The 27,887-nt window shown below is 43.6% G+C and overlaps 1 protein-coding gene across 3 annotated transcripts in view; it reads right to left on the minus strand.

Annotated features, from left to right (window-relative positions):
• The window catches only part of fgf13a (fibroblast growth factor 13a), an 86,736-nt gene that overhangs the window by 41,991 nt on the left and 16,858 nt on the right, over nt 1-27,887 (minus strand). For 2 of the 3 annotated variants that reach the window (XM_018733420.2, XM_018733422.2), the window contains one exon: nt 1,227-1,436. The exons of the other annotated variant lie outside the window; for it this stretch is intronic. In XM_018733420.2, the coding sequence (XP_018588936.1) occupies nt 1,227-1,436 (210 nt within the window). The remainder of the gene's footprint in view (nt 1-1,226; nt 1,437-27,887) is intronic. 3 annotated transcript variants of the gene reach the window in all.

Raw genomic sequence — 27,887 nt, forward strand, 5'->3', positions numbered from 1 at the left:
TCAACCTCAGGCTTTCCCTCACAGTTGCGTGACTCTGCGGAATATTTTGTTTTTACGAAACTACAAGGCTTTATCCGGAGTTCATCTGCCTGACGCAAGCAGTAACATGAAACAAATGGAGAGACAGCTGGTGGGCTTAAATGGATTAAATGTGACCCTTTGTTGGCTGGACACATTCCTGCTATTCAGGGATGGCACTATGAGATGTTGCATTCGTGAAGGAACGATGCATCGCAACAGATCCCGAAATCTAACTCAGCTCGACAATAAATGACCCTGAAACAATAAACGTCGAAGACCGCTGCTTAGACGGCTAACGGTTCCCATTCGAAATCCATAGTTATCAAGGTGACGCAATTCCAGGGGTATCCACTGCTGCATTCTGAAAAGGAAACACCTACATATAGCAAACTTAGCACTCTAAAGGTCCACTGAATTCTTAGCACAAAAGCAAAAAATAAAAAACAGGGCATCGTGCTTTGGGATGGGCCAGACAATGTCGTGCATCTTAGCGTTACATCCGCAGCCAGTCCTGGGGGGTCTTAAAGAAATCAGGTTGCCCCACAGAACCAGAATGAAGGGGGGGAGAAGAGAATGAGGTGGGTACGAAGGACAGGAAGAGGAAGGGAGAGAGTTTTGCAGGGATCAAGAGGGGGCACATGCTACATTTGCTCTCAGCCAGGTGAGCACACATTAGCACCATTGGTACCATCATCCTCCTTACGCCATCGAGTAAACGGCAGCAGGCAGGATGAGAAGCAGATTTTATGCCAGTGCAAGACTGCCAGTTGTGAAAACGCATGTTCAGAGAAAGTGGAGTGGAATTCAGGAAGCCAAATGATAATTTATTTCACCTTCCGCGCAGACAAGCAGCAGCATCATCACCCGTCGGGGGTGGACATGCACCTTGAGTTCCTTGGGACCACGTGGAGTGCGGGGCACGGAGCAAGCAAAGGCTATGAGTGGGCGTGAAACAAGACTGTGGTGGCCTCCCGGGGGCATTCGGGCAAGTGCATGCATACACACTCACACACGTTCATACACAGGCATAAGAAACCATCAGGGCAACAGCACCAATCCAGGTGCTTCCCAAGCAGTTTAGGAACAACATATAAATAAGAAATAAGTAAATAAATAAATAAATAAAATTTATACCAAAGAAACTCCGAGTCGGCTAAGGAGAAGAACAAGCGTCAAGGAGAAACATGGATCTGTAATGAACAAACCTTCAGGCTCTGTGTTCTCTTTGAGGACGACTTGCTTCAGTGGGCAGCAGAAGATTTCGTGACACTTAGCGCGAAAAGGGGACCCTTTTTTCCTTAAATCCGCAGAATGGATGGAATCCTGACGTAACATAATGTACTCCTGGGTACCTGGGGCAGCGTCATCCTGGACTGTGGCCACATCATAGCAAAACGAACTGAGGTTAGAGGGGGCTACACAACCAAAAAAATATTTAAAAGAACCAAACAAAAACAACAAAAATGAGGGGAAAAGAGAAAGGAAAAGAAAATAAACATCAGCAACAACAACAACAACAACAACAACAACAACAACAACAGCAGCAGCAACAGAACACAACTACTTACTCAAGAGGGGGAAGAGAACAACAGAAAAGATCAAGTTCACTGAATAACAAAATCGAGAGGGCAGGATTAAGGGACACACAATGGGATTGCTGAGAGAAAGGCAATAGGCTCAAGTCCACAGGGGAGTAAATGAACAGGCAGACAGGGGTTTCTGCGGTAAAGTATACTTAAAGTGAGGTGCAGTCGTGTTTCTTTAAACATAACACATAATGGGGGCTCTCCATTGGGGTGGTTGATTCAGGAAAATGGGGTGGGGCCAATATATGTGAAAGGGGAGGGGCTTAGGAGCACAGGGTGGTGCCAAGATGTGGAAAGGGGCAGGGCTGAGCCAACATAATGAAAAGGGCGGGGCTTGAGAGAGCAGGGTGGAGCCAACATGGGTGGAAAGGGTGGGGCTGGGCAGGAGCACGCAGCAAGGCAACGCCTTTCTCCAGGTTAACAGTACGAGTTGGCTGGTAGGGTGCACCAGCGGTGTAAAAAGCCGGGCTGTCATCCTTCCAGGGAAGGACGCTGAAGGGAAAGGTGTAAGCATGCACTAGCCAATCACCTCTCCTGGGGAAGACAAGCACATCAGACAGCAAATCATCGATGAAACTTGTCTACTTGAAGATATTTTAAGCATTGAGGGGATGTGAGCAGATTGCACACTTATTTCTCATTAAGCCTCCTATGTCAGAGCAGTGTAAATGCAAAGTAAACTCAGTTTTTCCGCTCAGTGCGGCTGTGTGCTATTAGGGTAAAAAGTAAACAACCTGGGCGAGAAGCTGATTTCCTTCATCCAGATCAGACCTCCTTTCAAGACGGTAAAGTGATTCTGATCCGTTAAAATGTGATGAATAGTCAACATTTAATAAGATACTGCAAACAAAATCAGACATGTGATTTTAGACTGATCATGTGCACTCCGTTTGCAGTTCAGATAACCCTTCCGGGTATCTCCATCACATGTCAAGACACGCAAGTTAACAGAGACAGGGAGACTCATACAGTAACACCTCGTAAAGCTGTAATTAGTAAAAGATGCGACATACTGCGTAGTGGTTAAGGAGCTGGACGTGTCACACAAAGGCTTCTATTTCTAGAGTGTGTTCCAGTGATGCATGGATGAGTGACCCATTGTAGAAAGTAGTGTATCTAGCAGTGTAAATCACCTTGCTGAATAAAGTGTGTGGCCTGATAACACTACATAGAGTTCATTGTAAGTCGCTTTGGAGAGAAGCATCTGCTAAATAAATAAATGTAAATGTATTTCATTTCCCAGTAATTTCGACTAAGGTGATACCTTACTATAGCTCTTATATGCATGCTGAACGGAACTATGCAGCACCATGTGTTTTCTCCAAGCAGCATTTGAAACTGCAGTTGTTTTCAGTGAACAGTGAGTAAGTATTTCTCATGGGCAAAACAATTTCAGTCACAATTTACAAGATAATAAAAGCCGTTCGTGACGCATCAGTGAAATAACATAAAACGGGACCTCTGTCCTTTGTCCTCTTTCTCCTGTTTTCCATAAAATAAAAAGCTCTTAAAGCCTATCTGAGGAACTGACCAGCATGCAGAGGACAGCGCATTCCTGCCTCGTGTTCTTTTTCTGCAGATTTACGTCTCCTACATGTTTTTGCTCTGCTTTCCGTAGCAGTAGTCCTTCTCTCTACAGAGCACAGATTTTTATCTTATCGTTTAAGAACTGGGAAGTGGGCATTTTGTTGCAAACATAGTACGGTGTGGAATTTCAACGGGAAGCAGTTGATACTGAGAGAAAACTGTGCTTCCTTCCTGTAAATGATCCCCCAGTAAGAACAGTCCCTATAATGAACACATATTGTACCAGTACAAATAATAGCAGGCCTGGACCCCACTGCTGTATCTCGCTGAATCCTCAGTTGGAGATCATTTAATTGTCAGTTTATAAAAAAACCCCAAAAATTATCCAGCATCAACAGCCAGAAAAAAAACATGCACATAAGGCATGGCAACCATAAGTCCTTGGGGAAAGTTTGCAAATGTATAATATGCATCTTTAATTTATTATTTAAATTAATTACTAAGCCACCCTGACATTGGCAATGAACCCGTCTGGGTTGAAAAATTTTGTGCAGAGCTTGAGCAAGTGAGCCACCACTGAGCACTTCTTTAACAACAGCCTCCACCGTTTGTACAAGAAAGCACATCATCTAAGTAGTCATTCAATCCATTGCAGAAAACACTAGAGGGCATTTCGGCCCTGACCAGTGAAACCACACACATCTGGTGCATTTAGTCATCGGTTTGTAGTTTAAACTAACTGGCGCATTTATTTAGAAGGGATTGTTTGTGATGAAAAGATGTCTTTAGTACATTGACTGGGATTTTTGAAATAACTATCACATGCTATTGCTCCAGGACAAGAGAAGAGGGTGGAACTACACTTTTCAAGGATGCACTGTGATGTTGCTCCCAGGAACAGCTTTTTATTTGACTTTTACATTGACAGTACATTGAGATTACCCTGTCAGAAATCATCTTTCTCTTCTTCTAATGCAAAAGAACAACTGGACCTTGTTGGGATCTAAGCAATGCTGTGACTGTTGTGATTTGACACTTCACTATGATGTTAGCTCTTCTTAATCAGGTTGACTACCCCGCTACATATTTTACTCTGTTTGTGGCTAATTACGCACCGCACTTTGTTCAAAAGAAGAGCAGCAGAGGTCCCTGTAGGTCCGAAACCAACAATTTTCAGGTTCAGTTGTCTATTGGCACAGTCTAAAATCGTACAGCCTCCTTCACGTGCTTCCCATGACCTTGCTCTAAGCCACGCAGCTCTGTAAGTTAATTAATGTTATTCTAAAGGAGCAGCCAACATATTAAAAACTGCAAATCAGCTTCATCTAAAACTGCAATTTGTACCCAGCGGTGTGCTTGTGCTGAGATTAAACTATTTGGGATTTGAAATGCTTGTATTGAAGCAAAACAATAAAGTAACACATCTGTAAACCACAAGGATGTCCTTAAACAATGTTATACATTTCCAGAGGTTTCCAGTTTATCAATAACAACTCGAGAGAACCTCAGGGGCCTGTGAATAACAGGGTCAGTCTGGAGTTTGCACCGTGCTAAAAGAAAAAGACTGAAGTATTGGAAAAATGTGTGTACTGCTGTGTGTGTTCAGTGTGTCTGGGTTTGGGGAGAGGGGATGTATGTCACATTTTGCTGACTCAGCCCAAGAAATCTTCCTGCGCTGACCACTAGTGGGGTGGGGGGGGTTTGAGCATGCTGTCTCAGTAATTGAAACGGCACGTGAAAGACAAACGTATTTTCATATCTGGCTCATAGAGACTCCAACTGCATAAGAGGTTAAAGCGCAAATGCAAAGAATAAATATAAATATGTGCATGGAGAGGGATATACACACATCTATTTTTGATAATTAAAAAACTTCCCGTTCAATGTACCATCAGGTAAAAAGATGCATGCGTTTATGAAGGTGTGTAATCTCTCTAATCTCCACATGGCTCAGCTCAAAGACTGAGCTGCAGCCAGTTCAACAATTTTAAGTGATGCACTTGAGATCCCCAGAGGAGGGGCACTGTGAAACAAGTCTCCAGCGCAAAGCGGTCCTCAAAGAGTACTCTTGATGGGGTCACCCACTTCATGAAGGCCTAGGTAGGCTGCAATGAGCTCCCATTGCAGCATGGAGCCATGCTTCACACTACCAAGGAACAGCAATGGAAATGCTGGAATGCATGATGCTTTTAGCATCTGCTTTATTTTTACATTTGACATGATCCTTTGAACCCCTGATGCTGTACAAGTAAATCAGGCCCTCGAAGGAGGATAGCATATTAAATTATCTGAGAAAAATCTGTAAACCTATTATGAACGGGCATCCTAGTCATTTCTCCCCTTTCCAGAGAGCTTAATTTTTCAATACAAGAATCAGTCATTGTCAAATTATGTTTGTTCACTCCAGGGTCACAATGGTCCAGAGCCTATTCCAGAAGCATAGGGATGGGTAAAGTGTACGCCCTAGAAGGCACACCAGTCCTTCACAGGGCAATGACATACACATATGCAGATGAAGGGTAATTTAGACGCAACCATTCACCTGTAAGTATGAGCGTTCGCTCAAGTAAAGAACAAAACAAAGCGCGAAGCGAATGCTGTTACCACTTCATCCTGATGACACTGAATCTACAGTGAAACTTCAAACATATGTTTCAGTTTGTTTCTTGCATGCCCTGCACCACTTCCCAATGTCAGCGTATCCAGCTACCAGTCTCGTGAGACCATATGGAAAACTTACCCTTCCAACAATCAACTGTAACTCCTACAAACCGCATTTGTCTTCAGCCACAGCACAAGAGATGTAAACAGGTCATTGGGTTAGTGATGGAAGGCACTGAAAGTGTGAGCTGACCAAATTCATGATTGGCCATTCAATCTCAGTCTCATCAAGGTAATGCTGCATCTCAGTCACTCCTGGGCTTCCAGTCTGCTGGCACGTATGACTCATCTAAGCTCCCAGCACCCCATGCCAGCCACAGTCACTAATGAGGGTGTGAGCTGGCACCTCGATGTGCGGCAGTAAAAATGACAAACGGTGAAGCGCTCGGTGATCCCAGGGTGGTAATTCTTAACCACTTGTCACCGCTGGACTGTGATGAACAGCGTTTTTGGGCCGGGGGTGCTATGATGAATGGCGGGTGTGCACTCTGGCTCACAGATCATCAGGAGGGGGGTTTATGCAGATGCTGGAGGACCAGCTTAACACATCAGCATCTAGTACTGACATCAATCACGGGTTCTGGATTCCATCAGGAATCCAACCCCTTCAACATCCAGCAAAGCTGACAACACTTTTTTGGAAACCTAGCTCTCAAACCCTGCAGAAGATTAGCTATGGCTACTGACCTCTGACCTCTGTGGTTATACCGCTTGGGGCGGCTGCCTGTTCCACCATCTGGAGTGATCGTTCTGAATATCACAACACAGTCACAATGACCTCCAGATGTCCATGACAGAAGGACAAGCTGGCCTCTGTCACTGTGGCGATGTCAGAGCTTGAGCTGTGACACAAGCTACGTGCATCTCATTCCAGCTTCTGTACATGTCAATGATTCACAGAAGTGTCAAGGTTCACATGACTAATGCAACTCCCCACTGACATTCGAAGATGCCAGAAATTCTAGTTTTGTAAACACGTGTGTCTCCATGTTACCAGTGCAGTCCTTAACTTTTGTGACCTACAGTTGCTTGTATTATGTGTGCTCCTCTCTCAAACTATGTACAACCTTTCATGAATCTGCGACAGCAGGGCAAGGTGAATACATATGAAGGACCTGTAGAATAAAAGGCTAAATACAAAGAATTATGATGGATTTTAGAAGAAAGTAAATACTGGAAAGTAATCCCACAGTCTTGCCACACTAGACAGGCATAACCCACGAGCAGTCGCTACAAACAGCTCGGACACTAATGGTCCTAATGCTGTATGTGTTTGGCAAAGAGTCTAGATCACTGATCAGAGGCGGGCAAAATAGTAAAGGCTCCATCTGCACCTCCATCTGCACCAAATTTTCCAAATCATCAGGTCAAATTATTTGAACAAGGGCAGGGTGTGGGGTGAGGGATGATGGTATGGGAAGAAGTGATAAATTAAATTAAAGCAAAACACAGAGTGAAAAACAAGAGTCAATAGATATGGAAACGAGTGACAGAGCTGTGATCCCACTGGTAGACAAAAACCTTACACCTGATATAATGTCTCCATCAGCCTTCTTCGATTATCTATTAGGACAACTGGTAGAGTAGTGGTAAAAGCTGCTGTTTTTGGACCAAAAGGTGACAGGTTTGACTCCCACCTCTACCTGTAGTACCCTTGAGCAAGGTACTTACCCTAAATTGCTCCAGAAAAATTGCCCAGCTGTATAAATGTGTAAATAATTATAAGTAACTTAACATTGTAAATTGCTTTGGAAAAAAGCATTAGCTAAATAAATAATTGTAAATTTGTTCAGGAATTTGCACAGTAGATTTCAGGTGACTTTCGTGCCCCAAGCTAAGAACCCAGCTGTGGTGTCCTGCTTCATGTCACAAGCTAACTCCCTCAGTGCCTTTCTCTGAGCCAGCTGCAGCCAAGGGAGGATGATGGTCTCCTGTCCCCTTGAGCTGGTGTATGTCAACCCTGCTGCCACTGCAGGGGGGTGGTGGCATCGGTGACGCATTAGCAGAGACATCAACCAATGAGGGCTAGATGATGTCCAACTACATTCTCATCACCAGCCCTGCTTACCACAAAACTGCACCCACCAAGCCCCAGGAAAGTGAATACACACTTATCAACAACAGGCTTGTCTGTGGATACATTTCAGTCCATAAATGTGTTTGCATGCATCTTTGTCTATGTGTGTGAAAAGGCATTGCTCTTAGTAAACAGACAACGAGTACAAGCGGAGTGGAATTAAAGATTGACCAGAGAGATTTAAGGAGACTGGCAATTCACAGCGATGCCCTATGTTCCCCATGCTGCACCACACCAATATTTAGGAAATAAACTCACAATATTGAATTTCTGCACAATGACAAAACACCAATGAGGAAACTAAGTACTTTACTCAGGAAAACAGAAGGCAGCCACTTGGAATTAAAACCAGTAAACTTGGGGGTCACATGTCTACTTTCTCAATTAACTGATCTTCTCTTCACCAAAGACAAATTATAGTAGCTGTTCATTTAAGGTCTTCTCTGCCATTTAAGGTTTAGAGTCAATGACAGTGTAACAAAGCTTTAAAGTTACAATCTTTGTCAGAAAGACAGAAGATTGCTGGAGCTTTCCTTGACACGACACCAGTGGTAAATGTATTCTTAACCAATAGAAAAGCTCTATATCATGTTGTACCAGTAACTGCTGAAAGGCTAGTCAAGTAAGAGGCATTGTTTAAACAGTGGACAATGGATTAAGAAATTGGCAAACTGTCTTTTGCCAGCACCAATGAAATGAAGAGTTTGTAATGGAAAACGGCCTGTGAGAGATGGAAGCCCAGCACTGATTGTCATTTACGCTGGCGGTTGATAATAATTTACACCTATATATCTATCTATACATTTTCATTTGTATTGCACCCTACATTCTGCATTAAAGTATCATCATTTCAAATTAATGCTTTACGCCATGGGGGGTGGGGTGGAGTGGCGTGGCAGGTTGGCCAGCGCCTTTTATGTGGTGGAGCTGGGGTTCGAATTTTGCTTGGGGTGCCTTGTGGCAGACTGGCATCCCATCCAGAGTGTGTCCCTTGCTCCCTGTATTGCCGAGTAGGCTCTGGCTTGCCGCGACCCTGCTTGGGACAAGCAGCTGTAAACGTTAGGTGGTTGGTTTATGCCATCACCCTCCCTTTTTATTTAACCTGATCTCTTTATTCCCGAATGAATGCTGATCTCGTATGAATTTCTTTCCCAGCTAGAAATTGGCTAGTTTGCAGTGCTTTCTAGTTATTTTTGTTACATCCTTTTTCACTTGTACTATAATTTTAAAAATTGCTTACAAGATTGTACTTCCCATGGTGCAGATCCGTGTAATCCTAATGTCAGTCCCAGATACACATGCCCACACCAAAATGGATAAAGTACAATGTTGACACATGACCTAATGGCTTAATCTCTGTTCGCATTAAATCCCTGCAGTAAATCATAAGCTGTCAGATATTCGAGGGGGGTTCAGCTCATGTGATGGCACCATGAGATGTCATCAGTTTTCAGGATACCAGAGAGTAGGAGCCAAGGGGCACGAATGCAAGTTCTTTGCTGTAGGAGAATCCTGATGTTGGCTGCAACAAGGCCTGATGAAGCTCCAGTAGAGCCAAGCACAGCCAACCAATCACCTGCTGACTCCTCTCTTTCAGCTTGCTCCTACGCAACATAAAGCACATAAATAAAATCAAATAAAATAAGCCTGTAGGGGATATGTCTCAAAGTCGATTTATTTCTGAGAACTCCTTGATAAATACCACTATTACTGCTTATCTGGGCTGATGCATTTTGTCCTAACACCCTAACACGAGGACTTGGCTGAAAATGGATATTAATGACTGCCATTTAGAGAGCTCCCCGTTAAAAGTGTGCTCATTCACTGCGTCCCACTTTAGCGGACAGCGGGCGCTGGCAGCGATCAGTGCTGGCAGTGCGAGCTCTGCAGACCACGTTGCTGCATCGAAATGGGCGCTGCACTCTGCTGCATCTGCTTACACCTGTACAGTGGACTGCTGTTGCATCCACACCTGTTCCGCAGCTGTACTGACAAATCAAGCTACAAACTGCTACATCTGCCCACAGCTGTATTTGCATTAAAAAATATCTTACACTCTACGCAGTGTGTTAAAGAGTAATAAAGATACCTTGATGCTATCCATGTTTGCTATACTTCAGCCAGTACATCTAGACATTCCATAATAAGGACACACACCTACCATTCTATTTCACTTCAACATACTGTACAATGGTGAAAAAAGAAAGCCTTCTCCTTCACTGTCATGCAACATCCAAGAAAGAACATGCTTGGTGGTCGCAAGGGGTCTAAATTTGCTAAGTCTGTAGGTTTTCAGATTTGGCTCTGATGTATAACAAGCTACCTCTAACCCTCAGTACCGCTACATCCCTCACAGTCTTCAAGAAGGGTCTCAAAACACATCTCTTTCAAACCCCCTTTTCCATCAGCGTCCTAACAGTTACAAAAATTTGCGTGTCATGACCACCCTTCTTTTTCCATTTACAATGAATTCTACAGGCAGCTACTGTGGGGTTCCTCCGGGTGCTCTGGTTTCCTCCCACAGTCCAAAGACATGCTGTTCAGGTTCCCCATAGTGTGTAAATGACAGAGAGAGTGTGTTCACTGATGTATGGATGAGTGACCCAGTGTAAGTAGTGTATCCAGCAGTGTAAGTCACCACGGTGAATAAGGTGTATGGTCTGATAACACTACATAGTATCCATTAGAAGTCACTTTGGAGAAAAGCATCTGCTAAATAAATACATGTAAATGTAAATGTTCTCGTGTAATATGCACCAGAAAAACGTATCTTTTTCTAAAACTCACCTTTATTGTTTAGGAGAAAACTGTGCAAAATGAATAAATGTGACCAGGGTTCAAATTAAGCTGTTCAGAATGTTCTAGAACAAGACTTATTAAGAAGTGAAACACAGGTAAAAAAAAATTCTTGCTCATTTTACAAATGTCACCTAAAGCCTATGAATTTAATGTAGTGGAATGTACTGTATAATCCAACAGATCATTAATTTTAAAACCGCCACAGCTTTGCATAAATCCATAGATTTATAAATTAAATCCAAATATCTCAGACAGATAGCTGCAGACTACAGACAATCTTTCTTCCTTATTGGCTAGAATGGTATCTGTAATTAGAGACACACACATGCATACAGCCGCAACCTGCATGGAGTCTAATGCTTATAGTACAAGACTTAAGAAACAATACCAGTAACACAGACAGAGCTGCCAACGACACACCAACCTACAGAAAGAGGGAAATACAGGAAGACATGCCACCTTGTGACTGAAAGACCAAAATTGAAATCTCACTTCCTGCTGTTGGGCCCCAGAGCAAAGTACTAACCCTGGACTGCTCCAGTAAAAATTACCTAGCTGTATACATGGGTATATAATTGTAATTTGCTCATGACAAAAGCAATAGAATGAATAAAGATGTCTGATATCAATGTTAAAATTGCTTATAGTACAAGTCACAGCTTATAGACAGTGACCTTCTCCACCATTGCACTTCAGTTGCCAACAGAGTCATTGTTTAGATCCCAGGACCACACGGTCATGAGTTAGAGGAGCGGGTCACACAGGGACAGTGACAGTTAACATGCCAGCCAATGAGATGAACTGCCACTCACTGCCACCCCGCTTCACTCCTAGTCCTGTCTGAAAAGGTTCTTCTCTGGTCACACAAAACGTGAGCTGACACTTAGCTGAGAGCTGGTTAAATCACTGCAAACCACTGCTTATTAAGCTATGTGTTCCCCAAATGGAGAAAATCTGAAGGAGGCTCCTTCCAAGTGGACATTCTTCTCAGTCTACAGCACTGGCCGCCTCTTCACGTCAGCGCTTGCATTTTATAAACACAAAGAGAATACATTAATAAGCAGAAATTTCAAAAATCAGAAAACTTTTTTTCAGGTTTCATGTCAGACAAAAACAGAACCAGCTGAGCCTTCCTCTTAGGATCTAAGTCTTTCGGTCACTAGCCACTTTCTGAACCAATACTATTCGCTGCCACTGGATTAAAAAAGAAGTTACTAGAAAACAAGCTGAAATGTATTTGGGGATTATGCTCATGTTAAAAGAAAGCACCAGAACAGCAATAATGAAAATGATAAAATGTCAAACATGGGAGGGGGGGCACAGGGGAAAAAGGCCTTCAGCCACCCATCTGTAAGCGCCTTCTGCGGCCAACGAGCCATCACGAGCCCGTTCTCGGAAACGTTATGTAAAGAAGTGAGGGCACACAGGCGGCAGCTGCGTGCGGGGTGGCTGCAGCTCTCACACCAGGCTTTTGTGCCACTTTCTGGCATCGCTGGCCCTCTTTTAAACCCACAACGACTTCCCTCCAAAATCAAAAAGCATTCGGCCATCTGCGGCTAATTAGGAAATCATCTATCAAACAATCCCACCATCTGATCTGGCTCCTTCTCAGCGACATGTGCAGGACACGGCAGTCGACATAGGCGAGTTGTGTGACGTAACTGATGGCTTTTCTTTATTCATATTATAATGTTGACACTACAGGGAACCATTTGTTGTTTCATTGTTCTCTGTTATTAACTATCACATATAGTTCTTATGGTTATCATTATTGCTATGATCATATTGCTTTTATGCTCATGTATGGCACTTCATCAGCAATGACAGATATGTAGGATTATGGGCCTCGAGGAGGCAGATGATGTTCATCATATAAGGGGTCCCAGTGTGGCCATCTCTTCAAGGCCCTGTGTCAAGCAGGGAGGCCCTCTCAAGGCAATGTGCATTTATTCATGTATGAAGAGACTTTCTGGTTCTTAGGATCCTGTGTTCTCTTTTGCAAGTTATTGTGCTACTGCTTGTTCTTAGCTGGCTGGTCCTATACTTTTTGAAGACATCACGGCAGCACAGGGAGGCTCAGTATTCCAGACCCTCCCAAGGAAGAACTTCATATATAATCATATAGATGATATTTTATTGACTATCTATGACTGCCCACTATACTTCAGTAAAATTTGACCATTACTAAAGACTGATCAAATCCTTATTTTACACAATATGAGTATTTGTGATAGGTGATTTTTTTTTCAGAAACACTGGCTAGGCATCATGAAGCTCAAAAACTCTTGCAGTCACAGATAAACTACAGTTTTGTCAGCTGTGTAGAGAACAAAATTGAAGTCGAAGTCGATCAGGTTCAAATTCCTGTTCCTTTGCAGCCCGGACCATGAAATCATACACTGTGCTGTAAAGAAAGACTCCTAGTGGGAAGGACCAAGAATAAGGGTCACAACCCCAACAAGTCGTACCCCTGGTAGCAGCAACTCACCAGGCTTGAGAGAAATGCCCCAAAAACGGTGACCAGACAGTTTCCTCTTTCAAAGGCATGTGGGGAAAATAGGAAAAGAAAGATGAAGTACCAATAGTGAACTCAAGATCATCAATGTAACTGATTTCCTGCATGGCCAGACACAGTCAACGTCATGTCACGGTTCGAGGAGCGGGATGCTGCTGTGTCACAGACAAAACAGGACCTGCAACTTATTTCCTGGGAGTTGGACCAGAATCAATTTGCCTATTGCAATGATGAACACATAATTAATGTGAACTCTCTGGCCAGCAGGGGGATGTGGTGGTGTGGTGGTGCAGCGGGTTTGGCCGGGTCCTGCTCTCTGGTGGGTCTGGGGTTCGGGTCCTGCTTGGGGTGCCTTGTGACGGACCGTTGTCCTGTCGTGGGTGTGTCCCCTCCCCCTCCAGCCTCGGACCCTGTGTTGCTGTGTTAGGCTTTGGCTCACCAGGACCCCGTTTGGGACAAGTGGTTGTAGACATTGTGTGTGTGTATGTGTATGTGTTTCACCTGGAAGGTAAATCCAGTGATTTTTCTAGTGTATGTCTCTGCCCACCATGTACAAAGCATTTGTTTAGGTCTCTATCCTACCAGTGAGGTCAGAATTTTACAGTTACCACTTTTCCAGACTGAATGAGCCCAATAGTGAATGAAAATCAGCCCAAAACTAGTCAATAAAAAAGGCAAAGCAGGAGATGATTGGGAAAATTCTGCCTTCTTTGACTAAAATGTACAAGCTCATGTGGAGTGACTTAAAAGGTTTGTAGCACTGAAAACTCACACACACACACACACACACACACACACACACACACACTGTCCGAACCACTTGTCCCATATGGGGTTGCAGGGAGCCGGAGCCTCATCCAGCAACTCAGGGCGTCAGGCTGGAGGGGGAGGGGACACACCCAGGACGGGACGCCAGTCTGTCACAAAGCGTCCCAAGCAGGACTCAAACCCCAGACCCACCAGAGAGCAGGACCCAGTCCAACCCACTGCACCACTGTGCCACCGTGCCCCCCCCATTGAAAACTCATGATGCATTAAAAAATAATGATTTAAAAGTATAAATTCAATGTATCAATGCCAATTTGTAAACTGTTCATGGCTCCAATAGTCCAGATCCAATGCTGGGATGATGCAGCCAGTGGCCATTGCAGGGTAATAACGCACACTTATTCATTCGAACATGAACACACTAAGAGCAATGAAGAGTCACTAATTCAATTCAATTCAATTTATTTTTAACAGTGACACAGAGTGCTAATTCGCATAAATCACATGCCTTTGAACTGTGGGAGGAACCCCAAGTGAACACAGGAGAAACATGAAACCCCAAAAAGAAAGAGCCAGATTTGAACAAACCCAGAATTCTGGAACAGTGAAGCATCATTGTTACCCACTGTGCTATCATACCTTCACAGGTATGATGCTACCCACATTTCTTTGTTTATTTCATATTAATTAGACAAAATGTTCATTGGACAAAAACAAGAACCCAAAACACCGCAAATCTAGCCTGATACCACAGGAAAACAGCAGACTTGGCAGCTTTAGTTTTGAGGAAGATATTGACAGGCTTGCAGCACCCAGAGAGTTAAGGGTATGTGAGTGCCAAGGCAGCGGGTTTAATTTCTGTTTGTTCACACAAATTTCTGTTTTTCAAGGTGCATCAAGTGTATGTCTCTTTGAGGGATATTTTGAATTAGATGGTTCTAAATTTATATCAGTTTTGTGTGTCATGGGCTTACTGTGTTGCCAGCTGAGGCCTGGTGCACAGTGGGAGCAACCCCACCATGAGGGTTTTCTTCTCCTCTTGAATCACTGGGAGAAGACTGCCAGAAACAAGCCTCTAGCCAGTGCAATTCAGAGGGAAAAGGATGGATTGGGGCAAAGCAGGGGTCTGGAAGGCCTTCACGGAATAGCTGAGCTTCTGATTGGCAGCACCCAGGGTAGCCCCAGGCCTTGCCATACTAGGAGACTGCACCAGCAGGGCTAACACGGAGCCACTATGGGGTAGCACTGCATCAATTCTGAGTCTCCAGTGCTCCCAGCTAATGTTCATCTGATTCAAAACCAACAGACAGGTCTGTAAAACCCAGAGGCCTGGTTGACGTTAGGTCACCTTAGAAGCTTGGGTGAACCCAGCTCTGCTCTACACTCCAATTCAGGGATCATAAACGTCACACAAGAGACAACCCTGTTATTACAGGGCCCGGAAGAACATATGTGAGCTTATGGAACTCTCAAGATGTACAACAGGATAAAGTATGATTTTGTGGCACATAAATCTGGGCACTAAATAGGGAAGTGAGAAAATAATTGCAAGTGGAGGATTTTTTGTGTTCTCTAGCCAAAAGTGCAGACATGTGCTATTCAGGAGCAGACAATACTGACTTTTTAAAAAATCATTATATCAGGGTCTTTGAATTACTTTTGAATGGTTTTTTTTCTTTTGCTTTTCAATCACAAGAGACGGTGTGTATGTCCACGAGATACCGTCAGCACAGACCACAAACAGGGGTGATGAAGGTCAACTCAATCCTGGCAGTGAACAACTTCTGCTGTAACTTCATAAGATGTTGAGCCAATCTCCTGAAGTCCAGTTGGGTCGGTACAAATCCACCAGTTCAGAACCAAAGCACACAGATTACACATGATGGCTCCTTTTGTGCAGAGGCTTGATCAAGTACCCGGTACCTAAGAAACAGATACTGTAGTTCTGGGTGTGACACTTAAGGTGTGTGGTTTGGTGGAGGGATTCTGCTCCTTCTCTGGAGCAATGATGCCACACGTCTGATCAGAGCTGTCATTTTCACACGGCGTTCGCACGTCGGCTTTGGCTGTGATCACGGAGCTCTTGAAAAAGCCAAACAGCCAGTGTGATGTTGTGAAAAAGCAACGCCAAGTCGTCTCAGGAGCTAAAGATAAAATAAGTAAAATATTTACCAAGGAAAATAAGGCCAGTGCAATTGGTCTCCAGCTAGTACAGCTCCGTAAAAATGTACACATTGCAGAGGTAGTAGTACCAACCCTGACAAATTCATAAACTGAACAGCATTTCCAATTGTCCTCACGCACTGTTTGGCGATCTCAAAGTTCACCCTGCACTTGACGCCACACTTGGTCAGCCAGGGAATCACAGTATACTGCTTCTGTAAAATTCCTGCCCCAACTTCTTCATGATCGGATGGGTGGGTGATAAAACTAATGAAACAGCTGCTAGTAATGAAAATGACTCTGGTTGCCACGGTCGCACCAGTAAAAGTGGAGGTAGAAAGACTCATCTCACTGCAGCACTGCGACTGTCTGGAAAAGTAAAGCAGATTGATATGTGTAAACATGAAAAAGAGGATCGTTGCCCGTATACCACCTACAGCACCTGGCTCCCCAAAGTGCTCTAAACACCTAAAACCTGGCCGTTTGTTGGCAACTACAAAAGAAGAAGAAGCCCTCCAAGTTCTGCAGATCATCACAGGCTCATTCCACCGGTGTGTTCCAGAAGACCAATTCATAATCACTCATAATAATTTCTATCTGGAACGTTCCTAAATGAGGGTGAGAATCTCACATTTGTTATCTGTCTTTACTGTATTAATCTGCAATAGAAAAGAGCATTCAATCCGATACAAGCCCTGGTAATATTAAGCGGAAAAGCAACCTTCCAGCTAAAACACTTTTCCACAAAAATTTCAACGGCCAGTTATGACTGGAATCCACATGAGCCAGACATGGGCGGAGAGATCTGTTCAGTCATTATTGTTGGTTTCTGAATTCAATAAACACCCCTGCCTCTCAACCCCATTCTGTCATGTAAATTAATGAGTTTAGAGGCACTGGAGCAGCTAGTTTGGTGTGGAGCCGAACGGTACACATTCAGACTGACAAACGCCGCGCTGCTGAGGCACCTGCAAACAGACCATGTGAAAGACCTCTCCTGCTTGGCAGCAATGAATCTGTGTCACTCCCGAGGAAATGGGCCGGGGTGCAAACACGCCAGACCCTGTTTCAGACTCGGCCCTGTCCACCCACCCATCCTCCAGAGCGTGAATATTTCAGCCAGACCATTCCAGACTTGCCACTTTTTATTTTTCATGAGTACACGACACAGGGCAGCAGAGTAACACCCTGGCCTATAAACAGCTTGGGGCAGGAACCTCAGCAGAGGACAAACGTGACGCAAAAAAAAGACGACGTGATCATGGGTGACGCAAGATTTCTGTGGTACCCAGCAGCATACTGGGATATTATTATCATTTATGAGCTTTGCAAAGAACGTCAAAACCATGTGGCCGCCCAAAGCAACTTACACATCTCAAACTCTAATACGCTTATGATGCTGGGTGTCATACGGAAGCGATGATAGACGGAGGTTCACATGGTGCAACCGAAATCTGAACGTGCATCTGGTTCTACGACCAATTAACTACCACATCACTTCTAGCCCCAACCAGTGTCTTCAGTGTCACTGGTTCCACGGTGTCCCCTATGCCTCATGGTTCTTAGTGGTTCTTGTAGCCCAGTGTCCTCAGTGGTGCTCTTGGACCCAAAGGTCACAGGTCAGGTTTAAATCTCACCTCTAGCTATAGTACCCTTGAGTAAGATACTTATACAATTAAATTACCTGCCTCTATAAGTGGGTAAACAATTGTAAGTTGATTTGGAGACAAGCATCAGATAAATGTAGATATTGCTTTGACATACACGAAACCTATAAAAATGACTGCAGAGAGCAAAAAGATTGCTCATATTGAAACGTAACAGCAACTGCAAAACTGAAGTGTTAAAAATATAAAGAAACAAATAAAAATATATAATAGACATCAAACCATTGGGGTTATGCTATCTGTGCTGCAAAACGATGGGATGGTAGTGTCCTGTTTTCTCTCAAAAGCCAATATAGGCATCCTAACCATCATGTCTTGTCTGTCCTTAAAAAGGCATGTGTAAAAGACAGGATTTTAGAAAGCTGTTTGTTGGCCTTTTCCAATGCCATTTAGTACATACTGTGAGCCAGATGTTTTAATGCTACTTCATTTAACACCCATCGCAGAGAAAAGTTGGTATTTGGAGTAAGTGAAAACCAGTCCTGTGTGTGATCTCAGTGTGACTGTGTATGCGGGTATATGTCAGTGTGCGATGCCAGACCCAGGGACACAACCCCAGCTGACCTGCACAATGAAAACCTCAGTTTGTATGAACAGGGGTACCCCTGGCATGTCTTGGGTTTGTGATCCCAGTGAGAAGGTGGTAACGCAAACACCACCTGCTTGCCTGCGGTCCTCACAGTCTAAGAGGGAGGCGAGGAGCCGAAGCGTGTGAATGCGTGTGTGCGCGTTAGCTTTGACTGAAGCCTGTTTTCCTCCAGCCAGATATGTCACCTAGGGGATGGACTGCCCTTCTCCAGCTTGCACACTAACAGATGTGATGATGCCCTGGGTCACTTTGCACCCCAGGGGATGGCAGAGTCAGCGCCCGCATGCGAGAGCCTAGTGTTTGCGTATGTTTGTGCGTGTATGTGTGTGTGCAGCTGCAGGTTATTTCAGATAATCCCCGTGACAACCATGCTTTTGGGGGAAGGGGGGGGCGGTGGAGCAGGTATGATGACAGCATTGCTGTATGCGGTGCACAAAGACCAGCGTGTCCTGTGGAACCTACCAACTGAGACGATCAATACTTGTTTAACCGGGAACATCTGCATCAATACGGCAGTAACTGCAGCTCCGTGGTTATATGACCCGAGAGCTCAGATCTTAACTCACCGGCCCAGTGGTCTAGGCAAGATCCGAATGGCTAAAATTGGGGTTCAAGAAACAAAGACCTCATCATTTACATTTACATTTATTTATTTAGCAGATGCTTTTCTCCAAAGCAACTTCCAATAAACTCTACGCAGTGTTATCAGCCCACACACCTTCTTCACCAAGGTGACTTACACTGCTAGATACACTACTTACACTAGGTCACTCAACCACACATCATCATCATGGAACTCTTTCAAGAAGAGAGGCACACAGCTGTGTAACTTTAATCACATTTAGACCCCACTGGGCTGTTTACATACTCAAAGTGACACTGCAATTACAGTGTTACAGATTTAAAGACCTTATAACTAGCAATTACAGCACCCATGCAACATAATGAAATCAGTACTTTTATCAATGTGTGATCTACGGAGGATTTTTTTAAATTACTTTTTATGCTTAACATACTGAAAATAAATGCAATTTAAAAACACACTAACCTCAAGCCTAACATGATCCCTCTTTAATTACTCACACACACACATTGCCTGAAACCGCTTATCCCGAGCGGGGTCACGGCGAACCGGAGCCTAACCTGGCAACACAGGGTGCGAGGCTGGAGGGGTGAGGGGACACACCCAGGATGGGACGCCAGTCCATCACAAGGCACCCCAAGCAAGACTCGAACCCCAGACCCACCAGAGAGCAGGACCCAACCAAACCCACTGCACCACCACACCCCACTCTTACAGTACTATTACAGCTCAACTAAAAAAAGTGTAGTAACAGATTGATCCTGAGGTATAGATATCTGAATAGTAAATGTCATCAGTATGTTATTAAAAGGTACTACGCTTCCACACATAAGAGATTGCGTTAAATTAGACTAAAATTAGAGTAAAATAGACTAAAATTACCAGTACCACAAAATATCGCTGTTTCATAGAGAGTTGGCAGAAACGGGGACTCATATTTATACGAACGCTCTCGTCCACGTCAAAATTTGAGACAAAGGTGGTCATTGGAACCTCGGGATGTGCATTCAGCCTGGGGCTAGAGGAAGAAGGGTGACAACATGTTTCTAAATGTCCCTTAGCCTGATTGAGTCACAACCCTGTCATGCAAAGGTTGTTCCAAAAAGACACAACTAAGCATTAAGGGGTCCCATGTCCTCTTCTGACTATTATGTGTGACCCGTTTTTGAGGGATATTAGCCAGATTAAGAGCAATAAAATGTCACCAATATGGACATGATATTATACTCAGTGACACATAAATATAATGTAATCACATTTGGCTCTTGTAGACATTTAGGGTTTAATGGCCACATTTGATAGCTCCAGCCCACTGTTGATTTACAAGGCTCTCATGAGGCTAGATTTTTTGCTTGGCATAAATTCAAAAACGGACTATTAAAAGCTCACAGAAGTTAATTTGCTGATAACTTATGGCTCTCTGGAGGGTCTTAAATACTTAACAGGCATGCTACAGGTTTGACATTTAGAAGAGGGAGATGGGAACATTTGGTACAAGTGCCCACTAACGGATTCAACGGGGCCGTAGCAACTAAGAAGCAAGAAAGAATGTAACTGACTTCAGCGGTGGTTGTTCTTCTTCCCATCTCTCTGTTTGTCTCATTTCATCATGAAGTGTCAGCGCTTCACATCACTGGACTCATTAATTTCATTGTTCATTAAATCTGCCCATTGATATCAGGCCGAACAAGGATGCCCAACTTGACATTTACATAAGCTTGAGGGAAGTCCATCCTTACTGATTCAGAGCTTCGGAGGAAAATACTATGTGGCCACATGGGCAGGATTGAGACGTTAGAAAACAGGAATTTAAAGAAAAAATAGGGTTATTTGAAACCAAAAACAACAAACTAAAACTGTGTCCAAGAGTCGTCAGGCGAGCTGCCTTTATAGTCCATATAATTGGCCCTTAGGTGTCTGCAGCTGGCCGTCATGGTATGCTTAGAGCACAGTTGGGTCCCTGGAAGCTGTCCATCTTGCTGCTCTTGCCTCCTGCCCTGGGTTGTATTGCTCACCAGCTCAACAACTATTACCAAGCAGAGTTCTGTATTCAAAACATCGAAATTCATCAAGTGATATTTACATAATGCATGTCATTAGCACTCATCCACTCGAGGAGGGATTGTTTTGTTTTCTTTCCTTTGCAACAGAGTGTATTTTTGGAAGTAAAAACAATGCATTGCTTTGCCAATTTGTAATTGGGGTGAGGCCATGGTAAAGTACAGGGCACAAGATTGAAATTCCTCTATCCACCAGGGTATGAGCTGCGAGCCTAACTGTGCTGTACAGAATGAATGAGCATGGAAGCACCAGTAGATACAGCGTTTCTGAGGACAACTGAGTGACACATTCCATGAAGAGGTGTGCAGGGGGTAGGTAGTCAAGGAATAGGTCCAACCTCAACTCTTCGCATCCAGAACGGCTGTTCCTTTCTCCCCCCATAAACCCTCCAGCTGCCCAGAACGTACTGGAAAAATCACCAGACTTACCTTCCAAGTGAAACAGGCAGTGATTTTTCCAGTACGTTTTGGGCACCTGGATGGTTTATAGCCAGGCTGTTTCACTTGGGGTGGGTCTGGGGTTCGAGACTTGCTTGGGGTGCCTCGCGATGAACTGGCGTCCATCCGGGGTGTGTCCTCTCCCCCTCCAGCCTTGCGCCCTGTGTTGCCGGGTTAGGCTCCGGCTCACGGCAACCCCGCTCGGGACAAGTGGTTGTACACATTGTGCGTGTGTATGTTTGTGTGTGTGTGTTTCACTTGGAAGGTAAATCCAGTGATTTTTCCAGTATGTTCCGGACACCTGGATGGTCCTGAAGCGTTTTTCCTGAAATCCTTCAGCTCTATCCCATACATGATCACTGGTACAATCAAAGCTCTGTCATCTAAATGGTTCTCAGTGGATCCTGTCAGTGTTGCTAAGTACCTCAAATCCCACTAGGGGCTGCACGACTTCAGATTTTTTAAAGTTGACAGTTACGTGATGAAAGTTGAGTCGACGTCGACTAATCACTGATGACGTCATGAATAAAAACATAGGGAAAGGAAATGCTTTACAACAAATAACATTTAAGATGGAACATCATAGCCGGGTTGAAAAAAGCTGGTTTTTTTTTTGTTTTCTGTTTTAAAAATGAAAAACAAATTGTGAATTAATTATGTTTCAAAGTCACTTTTTGCACAAAATGTAAAATATTTAAAATATACCTCATTTATAGTTTCTTGCCGTCTTGTTTTTTGACGTTGAGTTATTTCGTTTTGTGGTATTCTTGAAGAACCCGCATGTAAACGAATTGAAACCGCGCATAATCCAGCATTGGCTTCATCGAACATACTGGCTTCGCTTCGAGTTATTGATCATAAGTTCATATGGATCACTAGGTGCATTTCAAAAGCAGCAAGAGAGTGTCCTCTTCTCACAATGTTGTGCTGCACACAAAATCTTTGGACACTCATTGTAGAAGAACCCCGCGCAGCACCATGTTGTACTAGATTGCCTACGATCTCTGAATATGTTGCTCATATTATTTATCATTTGCGCAAATGGCTCCAAAGTGGACATTTTTTCAGAAGAAAAGACTCCCAATGAAGCTTATTTTTACATTCAGGTTAGGCAATTTGTTAGACATTTATGTTTATTTTTCAGAAGACACTTTTCTCCAAAGCAACTTCCAGTGAACTCTATGTAGTGTTATCAGCCCACACACCTTATTCACCGTGGTGACTTACACTGCTAGATACACTACTTACACTGGGTCACTTATCCATACATCAGTGGAACACACACACACACACACACACACACACACACACACACACTCTCTCTCTGTCACTCACACACTATGGGTGAACCTGAACAGCATGTCTTTGGACTGTGGGAGGAAACCAGAGCACCCAGAGGAAACCCACACAGACGCAGGGAGAACATGCAAAGTCCACACAAACGGAGCGGGGATCGAACCCACATCCTCTCGCACCACCCAGGCGCTGTGAGACCGTAGCGTTACTCACTGTGTCCCCGTGCTGTTAGATTGGAAAAAATGCGCCCTTTCAGGCATTCATCATATTTGGTATTGTGAGATTTTAATTTCTACACTTTGCATGATTAAATGAAAAGAGAATATTAATAAACAAATCCTTTTCTTTTTTGTGCGTGTGTGCTTAGAAACAATGAAAAGCCGTTTTCTCATTTTTCTGCTAGTTAATTCATAATTTCTTTTTCATTCCTAACACAAAAAACAAATGAAGGCGTCAGAATTCGCATTTTGTTTTTCAATTTCGAATCAAAAAAAACGAATGAACGCAACGTACACGGACCGATTTGGATCATTTCTCCGCTAGCCGATGCCTTTTCAGATGAGTGTGTGCGTTGCACTTGTACTTTTGTTGTACTTCAAGACAGACTTGCATATTTTGCAAGTGACAGTAGCACAGGCTTCATCCTTAGTGAAGTATTTCCACACACTTGACGAACAGCTGCTGGTTTGCCGCAATGACCCACCAGGCTCCTCACGTGTCGTCTTCTCGGAGGCCTCCACGTTTTTAGTGTCATGATCTCGTGATCGGCGACTAGTCGACGTCAAGCGCAAAACGTCATCGCAGAGCAGTAAAGTCGACAAATCGACTAGTCGACTAGTCTGTCCAACCCCTAAATCCCACAGAAGTCTTTCCACCATCAACCTGGTCAGACAGGACAGCTACAACAGCCTGGGTGTCAGAGGCTATAATAAGTCAATGATACATTTATGGGGGTTGTGATAAAGATCGTAGGAATGATAAGAGCGGGCAAGCGGAACGGCAATCTGTTTGAGCAAGAGGAAGGTAGGCGACATGAGATGCCTCCGAAAAATGTCACGGCGTTCGCAGAACACCGCTCACTCGCTCACACGCCTCTAAACCCACACAAGGTCAAAGGACGTAGCCTGCGTGTCCGCATCTTCCGTCTAGATTTTCCGGCTACTTGGAAAGCGCTGTCATGGCTGTTCTGCCTCCAGGCTTGTCCGTTTATCTGCGACACCTTGTTGCTCCGACAATTTGCAGCACCTCGCTGATGCGTGGAAATGTGCAGCGCAGGGATTCAGATGGTATGGTCCGATTGCTTGACTTTCGGACGGCACCGCTCCAGCGAGAACATTACCTTAGCTGCAGACAATAAACTGCTCCCTTTAAATCATTCTTTTTGAGCCAAAAAAAAAAAAAAATGCTCTGGAAACACAAAACAATTAAACGCATCCAGACCTTCACCTGACCCCCTTTGCTTCCAACCTAAACAGCTATCTGACTTCCTACCATAAACATATATGACGACAAAGGGCCATCACCGCTCAGGGTTGCTATGGTGATAATGACAGTTCAATGCCCCTTCTGCCTGAACAAGTTAGCTCTGCAGTCCCTTGGCCTTGACGTAGGCAGCTGAGATCAACTTGAGGGAGAACCAACACCGAGAAGCAGCATGGACAGTTGTAACCATCACTTATCACTCCCACAAAGATTGGATCACACAGAACTCCCGTATCAGATTGGCGCAACGTTCGGAAGACATCGGAAATACACGCGGGACCCCAGAGTGGAGGGAGCGAAGAAAGGTTTAATCATGTACATTATGGGTTTAACCCCCATGAGCTTCAGAAAATACGACATTACTTAATACCATCTGTGACAGCCACGCTGCCCGTCTTCAGTGCAGCTTTACAGCCGTGCCTGAACGGACTGAGTGCGCAGCAGAAACCCCTCATAAAGGTGAAGAGGAGAATGCACACCGTGCACAAGCACCACTCAACAGTGTGCGGGAGATTGCTGTGACACATGCTGGGAAAGAGAGTGAGTACAACAAACACTGATATACACACACTGTGCACAACACAAAAAGGTTCAGACTTATGTACTTGTACAGTAAAAATGTCCTATGATTGATGTAATAACAGTAGTAGTAGTAATAATAATAATAATAATAATAATATATGGCCAGGGATGTCTAACTTTGTTTTATTTCAAGTAACTGAGGCTGAACAAGCATAAAATTTTAAATAAATTGTGTATTAAAACCAAAGACAAACTGTCCTCATTTAAATAGTTTGCCCTTGAAATGCAGTCAGCATCAGCAAATGCAGTGACTATCATGAAACAAACAGGTCATTCTGCCAGAAATTTGCACTCTTTATATAACCTTTTTTTTTTTTTTTTTCCCCAAACTGGAGAAAGGTGAAATATGAAATGTACAGAAAAGCCAGGGATTTGAAGAAAGGACACAGAGTGCAGCACACCCTGCACACCCTACTACAGTGACAGCTGATAATGACTGAGAATGAGGGAAAAGGGGTGAAATACTGCAGTCTAGTTATAAAGAGAATAAATTCGTAGTCATATATACAGCAAAGGGGCGGAGAACAGAACCCTGTGGAACATAATACGATATGATTTTTTTGTATCCATAATGTAAAATTCATATCAAAGGTATATTCGATAAAATATGCTTTATCATATACAGCTGTGACGGAAATTTATCAGTAAATCAGTTACAAGTTACCCGACATGAAACTATGCTGTGCTCAGTTGAATACATTCAGAATCTATTCCGCAATTTTTGCTTAAAAAGTTGTTTCACGAGCTTAATCATTTGTGACTGCTGACTTACATATTGTTCAAATTTAGTTCAATTACACACATTGATGTTCCTAAACCTAATTTAAGTTTTTGACTTTGCACAAGGTGAGAAGTGCAGATAACACCTATGATTTTATGTCATCACCCCTCTGGTCATAATTATGAAAACATAAATGATCACATTAATTATAAATCACATTATTATGATTTACATATCAATTCAAGTGTAGACAAAGTGTTAAATGTTGTTTTTAAGACTTGTCCATATAATGCTTCATGGGGATTGTAGTCAGTCTCCCTAAGCTTGGCCCTTTAAAACCATTATGAGAGAGATGTGATTACATAACGTTCCCAGTCACATGAGAATTGCAGATCAGCTTTGGCATATGGAAAAAATAATTAATTTTTGCTAGTCTGATGAGATTTTCTTGAAATAGCTTTTGTCAGATATCAGAGTCAGTTTTTGAAGGCATGAATAATTCAATAAAATACAAGACAGGTGAGATTACACATGATCTCGCCCGCATTACAACTAGAGCAGGTCACAAATTCCGCAAAACCAATCCGGGCCCCTTGTGAGGAACAGCGGGATGAGGCGCCGCCATCAGCGGCGTTCGGCCGCATTTGCCAAATTATCAGACGACGGCATCCGCCCCACGGCCCACTCCTTGGCTGGCGTCTTCACGTAGCGTCTTCCGAAGGACATGCGAACCCAGCGTCCTTGACCCCAGCAGCCATCACAAAAATCTAAGCAATCCATACACTTAAGCCCAATTTCTGGGCAAAAGGACTGCTGTAATTGTTGCTTAGTTGCAATAAACCATAATGATCGTTCCCGGGCGTCTCCCTGTCTACCTCCCGAAGGCTGGCTAAATGTGTGCCCTCGCCAGAACGGTGTCTCCGTGCTCCTCACATTGTCTATGGAGGCTGTCATTCTGTAGGTGTGATGGAGAAAAAGCCACATAGCCACTGAATTTACTCATTTATCCAAGCTGTCCTACGTTTTTAACCCCTGATTGCTGCCACCGCAGGAATTAAGACTCGGGATATTTTCAGCTGCATCTGAGGAGATGGCCTGGAATATATCTCTATGAAACGGATAATAAATGACAGAGTAAAACATCATTCAGTCCCTTCTATTTACATTGTTTTGTCAGAAAGCAGCCAACAGTTGAATTTCAAGGGTTGCCCTGCTATTGTACCCATAATCGTGTCATTCAATCTGAATTACTCTCCTAAAATATTCATCATTCTAAAATATTCAGTATATACTAAAATATTCATTATTCATAAAATTTCCTTACTACTATATGCAGATGCATCAATGGGTATAAATTATGACCCATTTATATCATTTTTGATCAAAGCACCCACTTCTGTACACAACCTAGGTAATACACACAAAAAAATATAATTCAAGTGTTCAACCGAAGAGTCACCTGGGCATTTAGCCTCTTTTACATCCTCACAATGGACAGCTTACTGTATTTTTTCAAACATAGGAAAAAAAATGCTGCACGAAAACAGTTCACGGTTGCAATGTAGAATCATCTGTGCATAACTCCATAACTTAAGGTCTTAATGCTAATATGTTTTTGGTCCTCTCAGTTCCTGAAAAGTATTTCTCTGCTTTATAGATGGGTGAATGAGTGTTGGTAGTTCTGTTTCGGGGCAGCTAGCAGCTTATTGGGGCGGCTGGGAGCATAGTGGTTAGCACTGTTACCTGTGGATCCAAATTTTATGGGTTTGAATCCCACCTGCAACTGCACTGCCCTTCAGCAAGGCACTTAGAGAATTTTATTCAGAATTACAGAACTGTGTTCAGCTAGCACAGCGGAAAGGGGCACTACCTAAGAATGGCCACAGGACATTATTAAGTTACAGTAGGCATGATAGACATTTCTAAATCTCAATTTTTAGACTGACACAGTTAATCTACCAAGCATAGAACACCCCTACTGTGAGTATAATCACTTGAGTCCTCTGATTCAGTGATTAAGAAAGCAGAGTTACCAGAGGGATACTGACACTGTACCCTTAATCCAAGTGTTAAATTAAATCAAAGCATGTCCAGCTATAATAATGGATAAAACCAGGAACATTAACAGACCAATTAAGAATGTAAGAGGCAAGCGGCTCAGGAGCTAGATCACACCCAATCCCAGCCAGGAGTCATGGCCACACCTGGTGTGGGATCTTCTGATGGAAACAAGCACCAGGTGCGGCCAATTCAGAAGAACTAGGACTTTTAAAAGACGGACTGGAAACTGAAGCTTCCCTTCTTTTAAGGGGGTGTAGTAAAAGGTTGACCTTTAGGTGCTCTTAGATTGAG

Source organism: Scleropages formosus, chromosome 13, assembly GCF_900964775.1.
Source record: "Scleropages formosus chromosome 13, fSclFor1.1, whole genome shotgun sequence".
NCBI classification, from domain to species: Eukaryota; Metazoa; Chordata; class Actinopteri; order Osteoglossiformes; family Osteoglossidae; genus Scleropages; species Scleropages formosus.